The sequence below is a fragment of the Ostrinia furnacalis genome, unplaced genomic scaffold (genome assembly GCF_004193835.3).
Source record: "Ostrinia furnacalis isolate ACB-3 unplaced genomic scaffold, ASM419383v2 OfSCF7674, whole genome shotgun sequence".
Taxonomy (NCBI): domain Eukaryota; kingdom Metazoa; phylum Arthropoda; class Insecta; order Lepidoptera; family Crambidae; genus Ostrinia; species Ostrinia furnacalis.
The window spans coordinates 40699-52791 of NW_021137913.1; the positions used below are offsets into that span (position 1 = coordinate 40699).

Below are 12093 nucleotides of genomic sequence, written 5' to 3' on the forward strand. Positions count from 1 at the left end.
AAAAAAACAAAGCACGATGTTTTCAAATTCGACCTTAAACGAGTACACACTGTATTTTTCATCTTGCCTTACTAGAGTATGACCAAATTCGATCGTGTGATCCACTACGTTCCGAGCCCTACTGCGCCCGAGGGAAGCCTGCAATCCCATCTACTGTGCGTGTTATTTATGACTAAACTAATAATGTGGGCTCATGAGACTGGCTTATTGGGTATTGTTGACCAAGACTTTAATTTACATCGAGGACGCAATTTGGAGAGGAAAGTAAGTTAGCGTGCGATCGGCCTTAATAAGAGTGTAGTGCGTTCGGGCTTTGTGTTGTAATTTAATAGGAATTCTATAGCCTGCTGCTGTAGGCTGAAACATATTCACGTTTCAAATTAATAGAGATTAATCAGAAATAAAAATATGAGTAGTATGTTTTCCACCCTTTACATACCTAGCTTTATCTAATTTCCAACTAAGCAAAGTTTTGACTGTGGTGTGGAACAACCAATCAGACAATGAATATAATAAATTATTATTAATTATTATATTCCAAGTTTATTAACTTCACTGGATTTTCGGGGTTCTTTAACTGTTTGGTTAATAAATTTTGTCTAAATGCAGATATCGAAATACTTGATAGAAGGAATTTTACTCACGGAATGAGGATTCGGCGAACGGCTGCGAACGAACTAGACTCGCGAGCGGACAATGACGATCGGCACTTTTTTCTCACGTGAGCGTGTTGTTAGTAAACTTTTGATGGATAAAAATATCCATAAAATTTTATTTCATTCCAAGTTAAGTCTTTCGTTATTGTTTGGTTTATTCAGGCATTTGTGATTTTCCGCTGTGTAGGCGGGCAATCACCGGGAGGGACTGTGGTAGTGAAGGCTTTGTCCGGAATTCCACAGTTCCTTCCCACTTAAGGCGAATGACGGAGCACCGGGGTCTTTTAGTGGGTATGCTTTGTTCTTCTGACTTGGTGAGCCCCACAGGATAGGTATGCAATTCAATGCATTTTTTCCCTGATAAAAAAGGCATTTGTGATTTTACTGCACAAATGAATTATATGTTGCTGTATCATACTTGAATGGAATACCAAGCTCACCAAGGAAATAACTAAATTTGACTTTTAACTTTAACACAAGTTAGGACTAAAGTGTGAAGAATAATTGTTATGTATATTCGCAGTAGAACCCACTATGCTTAGCTAGCCTACTTCTCGATCTCAGATTAAAATCTCAGTTTATCCGCCGCGGGCAATTGATTCCAGTTTTATTGTCAGTTTGTTTATTGCAAGTGTAAATAAATTGACTGTGGACTGTCAAAACATCTTCTTTTTTAAACAGACTTCGCGAAATTTGGATAAACAATGCAAAAGAAAGGAAATATTTTAAGCCAATGTATTAAAAATAAGGTCACGGAGATTTTTTTGTTTATATTGAAATATAACGGATGTATATGAACTGCAGATACTGGCTGGAATGACCATTGAAGGGCGAGATTAAACATAAAAAATAAAGGAAATAAAAAATATAAATTACAACTTAACGTTTTTAAAACAAAAAAAAAACATAAATATGTAGAGAACGTGAGAATAACAATAAATAAAGATTAGAAAGGAAATGTGCGAAGTAAATAGAACTTGTGAAGGCAGATACAGATTCAGCACTGAAAGGGAGTGAAAGATTCAAATAAACATGGCTGAACATGATCATGGAAGAGTAAACTAGAACCCTAGATGACTTGGGAACACATGGGACTAAGAGATTGTAATGACAAAAATAAATTCAGTTACAAGCAAGCAGTAGTCCTTGCAGTTTAAATGTGTAGGTTAAAATTTAGCAGTGCCAAGTTTAAAACAGTAAAGCAATAAACAAAATTCAAGGGGATTTCTGCCCTCGGCAACAATTATTGTGAACCAGTAATAAATCTTTGGAGCAATAAATCATTATTACAATATTAGCGTTGTATGCAACTAAGTCCGCCGCATTCCCGCGTATGCCAATAATATGTATTTATCGCTTCATTAGTAACTCCAAGTATTTCAGGTTTACTACGTTACAGCTGTAAACTGAAAATATTCAGGGAATGCTAATTGTAACATTCCTAGAGTCATTTTCTCTAGGGCAGGGGTTCCCTAACTTATTTGAGAGGCGCCCCCCCTCCTCCGTCGTATCGAGCAGTCTGGAATGCATTCTCTCAACGGTCGCAGGTTTTTTATATTTACACGTTGGGCGCCACGCGGCTCACCGGTGAGCCTCGAACAATACAATAAAATTTCCATTGTGTCTATGATATTTCCATTGTATATACGTCTCGGCGTTCAATGACTTAAGTACACAGATGGCCTGCATTGCGCCCCCCTTTAATGGTCTTTGCGCCTCCACTTTGAGAACCAATGCTCTAGGGCAGGGATGGCGAACCAATGGCACGCGCCACAATATTTAGGGCACGCCCACCTATCACAAAATTTACTATAAAATAATGTGTTTTATACATAAGGGCTATCGTATTTGCCCTCATCAGTTAGTGCCACTGTTGAGTGAGGTCCTATCACTCGCCAGTGGCACCACTTGTACTCTACCCCTCATTGATAGCATTAGGTGATATTTGATGGCACGTCTAAGACTTTATCAAACATTTTTTTCGGAAAAGTGGCACGTTGGTACATAAATGTTCGCCATCCCTGCTCTAGGGTGATCAAACCAGTGGTAAGAGGCTCACTGATGCTTGATGCGTAATGTTTCAAAGATTGTGATTGCCGCACTCGGTCTCCAAGTGTATTATTACTATCACTTCACTACATTTTCCGGTCTGTCTGTCCCTAGGTATGCTTAGATCTTTAAAACTACGCAACAGATTTTGATGCGGTTTTTTTAATAGATAGAGTGATTCAAGAGGAAGGTTTTTAGCACAATATGTAAATTGTAGGTACTTGTGCAAGGCGGGGGTGGGTCGCTAGTTGTCTATAAAGGTTAGTGCAGCGATGGCGACCAGACTTAAATGCATTGATCGCCATCGCTAGACGCTGGCTGATGGCGTGTGATCGCGTTGGTTTGGCTGAACCTTTAGTGAACTTGTTTTGACCTCGGCTTTTGCATAGATTTTGATTTGTCACAGAAATGCTTTACAAACGAGCAAAACTATGTATTTCACTTACTATACATCAAATATTCAGATATTTGTCATTCAGATTAATCTATCGACTATTTATTCATCAAAATCGGTTTAGGCATGGTAATGTAATAGAGAGTCTTCACTAAGGGGAAATGGCTCTATCTTAAGAACTTTTCCACATGTAGAATGATCCAAAATGATATACTGCACTCATAGTTCAATATTGTTTACAAATACCCCATCGCAATATCTCGCACTTAGTCCATTTCCGAACATTGCGCAAAGGCATTAGAAGTATAGATGAAGTAGTTGAGATACAACTCAATCGGGGCGATTGAGGAAACGCGCGCCGGCGCCGGTTCCTGGTAATGGAGCGTTGAAAGAGGGAATTTGGGCAAGTGGCTCTACATTGAATTGAAAATGAAGAATATTTATTTAGTTTTGAGCAATATTTTGGCACTTATGAACGTCAAAATAAAAAATAGCCCAAGGGGTAATCAGTTCATAAGTACCTTATGCATTTTAATGGCACAGAATAAGTAATAGTACCAAGATAGAGGGTCACGACGCAGTGATTCTGCCTATGCCAATGTTAGCATAGCAATAGCAGTCTGCCTGGCAGACACCAATTCTTAGGTATTTTTATTATTAGATGACAATAACGGCGAGGTTAGTATGGCCATTGGTTAGGTGGGATGGTCGTTGTGACATAAATTAAATATTTTTTCTGTTTTTCCAGCAACATTTAACACTGGTGAAAGTTACAACATAAAGGCGGTTCCAGTCTGTCACCAGATTTGTTACCTCAGTTGTTGTCAACGACCTACATATTTAAAATATTTTCAAACAGTGTGGATCACATAATTTTTATTGCACATAGCTTTTGCCCTCGAAATTTAGTGCCACAGATTCGTATAAATTATAGCCTATATGTTAATCTGGGTTACAAATAATAATACTGTAAAGTTTCAACCAAATCCGTTCAGTACTTTTTGCGTGAAAGAGTAACAAATATCCACACAAACTTTCACCTTTATAATATTAGTAGGAAGATTATGGTCTTTGACATACAGCATTATAATATAAATCTGCCTTCAGCCTTATCTGGTTAATATCAATTTATCAGTACCCAAACATTTACTTGAACTTGTTTTGGAACGTAAAATTTTACTGCACGTAAAGGGAGCACCGTCCTTTCAGAGAGCTGCGTGCGCGCAGGTTCTGAACCGCAGTTATTATTACCGAGTTCCTCTGCTTTATTTATGTTTCGTGAGCTAGTACAAATATTGTATTAATTGATGCAAACATGAATGAAATGTTGGGTTGGGACAAAGTTGCATTAGTTACTTATCAATGTAATAAAAGTAGAAACAATTAGAGCTAGGAAGTAAATAATTAATAAAGATGATTATAAGTAATACCTATCTGAAAACAGTACCTATGAAGTACAAAAAGTTAGTTATTAGTATGATAAGTACTCGATGGAAGTTCTAAGACAGATTTCTAGGCGATACACGCAAAAGAAAAAATATCTTAATTTATTAAATCGTTCTAAGTTTGAAAGATTTGTTCCCCAGTCGATGAAGCACGTGATGTCGTGCCCTGAGTGCCCGAGCAACTGCACGCAGGGGGATTTAATGAATGCTGCTGACAACGCCATTCTAGTAGCGGAGTTTTGGGCTGACACTGTGTAGGTTTGTTGTCGACACGATAAGAAGAAGAAGTGTGAAATTGAAGGATTGAGTAGAATTGGTTAAATTGAAAATAATTTATGATGCATTAAAATGTCATTGGATCTGATTGAGCCATGTCAGGTGCCTATAACGTTTCCTGAATTATTTTCCTGAATTTTTTTGGAATCAAAACAAAAGAAATACTTCGTAAACAAGCATTATCCAACTTGAATCTAATGCATCAGAATTGCATTCTAATCCGAAACAAATCCGTCAATTTGACATGGCACAGTTACGCAAATATCAATTCAAAATTGCGTGTATCGGAACGCATCCATCATCCGTCGCGTCCGGCGTGACGCGACACGACACGCGACACGTACGGCCTGATTTATACTCTGTGCTGTTTCCAATTCTGTGTGGCCAGTCATGGTCGAAATTCGAGTTCTTCTTTTTTGTCGAGTGGCGACACTCGTAGGTACTTTTATGGACGGAAAAGAGTTGCTATTTAAGTTTTAATTAGCAATGTTGAAAAGTACCTAAATTCAAAAGACAAGTTAAATCTAAATAAGTCCAATAGAACGGCACAACATAACAAAATATCTTAAAAGTCTATAAAGCCTCCGAACCCGAAACGTATTGTACATTATTCACAAACTTATGCCCAACCCTTAGGGCAAGTCTTTACAAAAATCTCAATAGAAAGTTTTTCATAACTAAAATCAATCGGAAATCTCGAGTAAATAAAAACTGTAGATTAGATAATTTGTTAGATCTTAAGCAAACTTGTTTCCACAAATAAAATTCCAGTATAGTCATTTAGAAGCCAAAAATACTTGGCAGCCGACAAGCCAAGTTTCTGTGCATTCGTGGAGCACCCCATCTGGTGTCCAGATGCATGTGGGTTCCAGTTCTCGTAACGCGGAAAATCGCGAATAGAAACTGTCATGTCCGAAGACAAGTTATTGTGGTTGTTCCTTTACTGTTCCTAGGAATCGGTTGGTTAGCTAAAATAAACACGCATTTCTGATTGCTAGACATTTTCTTGCTTTGCTCAGATCGGAACTAAGTGGCGCTGTGTATGATGTTTGATATTTACGTACTTATCTAGGCACACAATAACTATGCAGTGCAATAGATCATTTCGGGGAAACCATCATTTGTTAAACCAATGCAACATACACCTCTGGTGCCACTGAAATGATGGCGAATCCGCTGAAACTGATCTGCATTACAGCGTTCAATACGCTTATTTACTAAAGAACAAAATGTCTTCCAAAATGACGCGCACGCTAAATCTTCATGACCCTGAAACATTGCTTAGTGACCCGCAACATGACCAATCAAAATTTTGCGATGCATTTATGTGACGTGGATGGAACATGCTAGCTAGCTGTCGCTCCGACTTAAAAGCCACTAAGTTCAAAAACCTGATAAAAATAAAACGAAGCTAAACGAGTATAAATAGCAAATAGCTAGAATTAATTTCAGAAAATAAAAGAAGTTTAATCTTTTTCAAGTAAAGCACATGCGTTATTGTCACCAGGACGCCTCCGGTATTTAATGAGTGACATTTTCCGCAACATTTCAGCCCGTTAATTCCCCAGTCTGTCCAAGGCTTAAGGCTTATAATCACAAAGGAACAACCATGTTTGTATACAGAATACTTTTATATCATTACCCGAACGTTACTCTCATTTCTGCAGTGATGTAAAGCATGCAAAGTGGTAATTCACACTTTTATCTCGGTTAAACACGGCAATCGCATCAGGCAGTATTCCAGGCGTGCTCGTCTGGTGCCGACTTAAAAATATATCACCGAATGCAGCGATCAAGCACCTTTGGACTAAATATTTACGTCTGCCCGTCTTGCGAGAACGTATTGTCGTTATTAAAAATTCAAAACAGAATTTTATTTGTTGGTAATAGGGCGAGTTGGTTCGATCGAGTTACATTTTTGTTCAGTTTGTACTTTGTAAGCTTTTGTGAACATAATAATATGACTTGTATTATAATGTGGAGGAGGTTGGAATTGCATCATCATTCATAATATTTATCCTTACGTGAAAATGCTTCACGTAATAAAAACCAGCGGCCTCAGAGCGGTATAAGATTTTCCGAAAGTTCTTACATCTTTTTCCAACTGTCTTAATGCGTCAAGACATCTGTCATGTATTTTAATTGGGCTCAGCTATGACCATCACTCATCATCACTTAGTGAACTGACCTTGACAATTTCCCGTAACAGATCAGGTGAAGCCGTGTCGCAAGCTAGTAGTCCGTGCCAAACAAACTAACTAAAACAAAACGTATTATTAGACTGACGACCCGTTTAGTTTTTACTATCGTTAGCCGTTAAACAGTATCGTTAAGGCAAAGCGATTCGAGGCTGCTGTGATTTTCATTATAAATTAAATTGTATTCAAAATATTGGACATCAATTTTGCTTAATTGAATTAGATTATGAACCAAAACATTGGACATCAAAAATTAGCTTATCCGTAGAATTTTCTTCCAATACAAAAGGATGACTCTCTATAATTTACCAAAGGCAAACGGAGTAGTTGGTCTTCACTCCACACGCTGATTGTGAGATTTGATGTTAGCACATTTCCTCCTTAGTTACTACATCTATACGGGAAGACTGAGAGTTGTTCTACTCTGATGAAACCATACGGTTAAAATTGTTATATTATTATTTTAATTAAAGCGATTCGCCTTAAACCATTCGCAAAACGGATGCGTGAGTGTGTCGAAGTTCGGACAGATGATCGAGCCGCAGGATGACGAATTTAATTCGCACTGCGTTAACGACCGAATTCCACCAGATCACCGTTTGTTTACCTCTACTCCAACCTTCGATTTTATTCTTATCACCTCAAGGAAACTTATCCTATCATGACCAGTTGGTGTATCAAACGTGTAGAACTATAGGTGTCGTAAAACTAAATAAAACTTAATGTTGGTTAACACCTGTATTTTTGGATGATGTTGTGATTTCATTGCACGGTCATTATAAAATCTAACTAAGGTGTAAACATATACGCCTACAAAGATCTATGAAGAAACCATACATACAGTAGCCAACTGAATACACGAAGAAATTGCCCTCTAAATTATTGAATTACTTACATGATTAATGTATAAAAAAACCGTCTATGTTTTTGGAACAGGAACACATAGTTATTTGTATCTATCTGTTTCCTTTTCATTGCTCATATTCAGTTGCTTCGAGGGAAAAGTAATTGACAAAAATGTAAATACTAAACAACCACCAGACAAGGTTACCCAGTTTTTAAATCGTACTCATAACCAGCTCCAATGTCCCGTCCAAAAGTCCACAGCATTAACAAACACTCATTTGCACTAAAAAGGGGCGGTTGCATCGGTGCGATAATTCGTACACGATAAGACTTTTCCAAGAGTTCCAAGCCAATCTGTAAATCGTATCGGCACTTGGGTTGACTGGAAAGCGGCTAATTTTGGCAAGGAGCATTGTTTTTTCTGGCGACGACAGGACGAGCTCGCGCGGAACGAATGCAAATTATTATGTTCCATGATTATCATGTAACACAACAATCGAGCCGATTAAGATTAGGTATCGTTTCAAGAGATGCTTTTTAGTAAAGTGGAACAGGAATAATATGCATGAAAACTTATCTATGTTTTGACTGTTTATTTGTTATTCTTTCACAATTGTCTTAGTGAATTTATAATTTTGGTGTAATTAGACATGAGAAAATTATATCTACCTCAATTCTACCTAAACATTACTTGCGAACATAATTTCTGTTTTACGCATAATTATGAGAATTATCATTTTTAGTTTTTAGCCAGAAAAAAATTGTATAAAAGACGCTAGATTAACACTTTTTGTACAAGACCAAAGCACTTCGCTTTGTAGGTAGGTACTAGGTAGCGAATATACATTGTCTTCTCGCGCTTCGTTCAACCAAAAGACGTCCATTGCTGGACAAAGTTTAACTATAGCTTATTCCCAAATTCGTCAGTAACCTACCAAAGTTCCTTCAAAAACGCATTTCCTTAATTTTTTAAAAGTTGCTCTAGCGAAATAAAGATAAAAATCGCATCAACGAGCCCGCGTCTTAGCCCCGATCATCAGAATAAAAATCGCGATGTGTCTCGGTGGCGCCTGCTGATTACCATCCGTGCCGCGGTCGACGTCGACCTAATTTTTGTCTCGTTTGCATTACGACGCCCTTGCTTCCTTCCCGAGCGAGCTACGTAATGGAGAGAAAGAAAATTATAAATTATTGTTTTGAGAATTCTGATACGACGTGTGGTAATGATTCCACTTTTGGAGATTGAGTTCTTGTAAAAGTTTCTGTTTCAAATCAACCCATATTATAATAGAATAGGAATTAGGAATACAACTTAAAGGTAGTATAGCATTATAGCAATTATTTTAATATATTTTTCATTTTTGTAGGTCAATACATTATCTACGAGTACTTACAATGATACTGAATTAGTGAGATAAGTGAAATTCAAATACTCGCATCGATTGAATCCTATTCAATATTTCACTAATCACTGACTTGAATCTGTTCTCGAGTTAAGATGAATAGTTGACGGTTCAAACAGATTAATTTCTAACTATAATTAAAGCTTTCGTTCTAAAAATTATGATGTATGCCTGCTTAAACATGAATCACTGTTCTTATATAACTAAATTATGAAATCCAGCTTTAACATCTCAATTCTCAGTACTTTGTAACAGAAAAATGAGCTTAAATAAAAGTAATAAATGACTTACTATTTAGGAGCAGACATCCGTCAACACACAAACTAGATATTTCAACAAACTTTGAAAATGTTAATAAAATAAATACGCAAATATTTTTATGAGACGTGAGAATTTAACAAGATGGAGTCACTAGTTGTCTGAGATATTTATGAAGAAAGACATTAAAATTATTACTACAATATTTATGTTACAGATGAAAATCCTTTTCATCACCTCCAGACCTTTTTATTACAAGCAGTTTTACACTTTGAACATATTTATTTAGTTTGGAATAGTTTTATAGATGACTCTATAATATAATATTCGATGTTAAAGTTTTACTAGCATTCCATTTCTAAGGTTAACTGCTACAAACACGATCTGTTTTATGTAAAGGTGAATTTCTAATTTGTTTTCTGAAATAAGTTTCTTCTTAGCATAGTTTTATATTGTCAGTGTTTAAGACTAGATGTCTAATATAAGTTGTGTTTATTATGCGCAGACGCGTTGTCAGTGTGTTGTGCCGCGCGTGTTTTCTATACATACTGAGGTACTTGCATACAATGATTAAATCTGTCGTCCCGCGTAACGCGGCGGAGCGCGGCGCAGTGTGATAATCGCCATAGAGTCGAATTTGAATTGTAACGTAGTCGTATTAGATACTCCTGTAATTAAAATGGTACAAAATGCTGTGTAAGAGAGGGTTCATTTCAAATTCAAATTCTATTGAATTTGAAATGAAATCTAACTTAAAATCTAGGACTTACCTGAAAGAATAGACAGAAGCACACCCATTGGTAGTATTTGTAGATCTTCCTGTCGCTCATATCTTCCGTCCCTTTCTCGCGGCTGTTCCCGATGCCCGGGTACGGGACCTCCACGCCCACCTTCTTGTTGAAGAAGCTCTTGAGGGTATACGTGGAGTGGATCCAGCAGTAGGTGTTCAGGACGTCCTCCGGGATGTCCTTGGTGTGGATGCAGTCGATCGGGTTTCCTACGTACTGCCTCGTGGTCACGATCAAACTGAACGCGATCAGCAGGATGACCGTTATAGAGTAGTGCAGCCTGAATACCGGCGAGTCGATTTGTACATAGTTCACCTTTATAAGATTCTTTAAACCACGAAAAACGTCTAACATCTTAATCGCTTGAGTCCTTTCTCGGGTGAGTCCGCGCGAGGGACGTCTAACATTATTTCGTTTACTATATTATTGTACGGAGCACCAGTGATATATTCACTAATAGTTTATTCAGTTCGTTGTTTTAAGGCACTTGGAGGCAGTGTTTTGTTCCCTGGTTCATCATACGCTTCGCCTACGTTGCAGTTTCTTGGGTATTTTTATGAATTTTAAAAGCGATAGCGCTTGTGTCATGTTTTCTTCGTTTCATTATTGGGGGTTTTCATAGATGTTCTTTGGGACGCGTCATTGGTATTATTTGAGAGCCGATGTAGAATCTAAACAGATTATTGGTTGTTGTTTTAAGGTATCTACGGTTATTTCTTTAGAAAATAATCGTAGTATTAAAACAACAGCCTGTATATGACCGATCGCCGGAGCACCTCTGTTTGTTTTAGTGTCTGGACGTGAAAAAGCGTGTCATGTGTCAACTACCGGATTTACGGATCATCACAAAGGTTTAAACAAAGCTTAATTATTACCTAGATCGTTTAATCCATGTTTGCATAAACTACGTTGACCTAGAACGTGTTCTAGTTTGTTTCTAAAGTAACACACTGATTTTAAAACGCTGAAAATTTGTAAAATGAATAGACAACCTAATTCGTTTTTGGAGACTGTTTTTGGGCCTTTATTTGTAGGATTTGAATGGAAATAGAAGGCTCTATTGTATTCGTAGGTAAACCCTAAGGAATAAGATTCACACATGACGTTAAAGTTTAAAAAAAGCAGATTATTACATTTGAAAACTACGACAATTTTACCCAATATCTAAGTAGCTCAGATGGTCAAAGCAGTTGCCCGGCAAGGGAAGGGCCATATGGGTTCGATTCTTACCCGAGACAATTGATTTTTTCAAGTTATTGAAAATTTATTCGTACCAGTACAGCTTATTTACAAAAATTAGTCATCCCTAACCAAAACACGGACTATCTCATAACAGACAATTTACGTCAATGCAAGTCCCTTTGATCCGCCATCGCTCGGTACGCATCACCTGTTGCCTTAATAACTCATGGTATGATTTATCTGACGGCAACGAACGCAGGCGCAACGCTGTCAGCCATGTTTTTGTTGCGTTAACCTTCTTTTGTTTCTACGTCATAATTCTGTCGCTGGTCGGTTAACATAATATTTTAGGTTATAAATTAATTAAGACGTAGTTATTATATTTTTTATTTAGTTTCAGTGACAATTATTGGGATCACTTCATGTACGAGTATGTAGAGTCTCGCGCACTTAAATGCTGAAAATATTTAATGTATTTTGAAACAATTGAAAAAGGGATTATTGAGAAAGGTAACAAGCAAATTTAATAAACGTTTTATGCATCAGAAGATAAAAATTAATAAAATAAAGTACTTTATGACATGAAAATGGCTCTTTT

At 37.1% G+C, this 12093-nt stretch overlaps 1 protein-coding gene across 1 annotated transcript in view; it reads right to left on the bottom strand.

Moving 5' to 3' along the window:
- The window catches only part of shakB (Innexin family member shaking B), a 29414-nt gene extending 18433 nt beyond the window's left edge, over positions 1-10981 (bottom strand). The window contains exon 1 of the mRNA XM_028322582.1: positions 10296-10981. Coding sequence (XP_028178383.1) covers positions 10296-10667 — 372 coding nt within the window. The 5' untranslated portion in view covers positions 10668-10981. The remainder of the gene's footprint in view (positions 1-10295) is intronic.
- Between the last annotated feature and the right edge of the window lie 1112 nt (positions 10982-12093).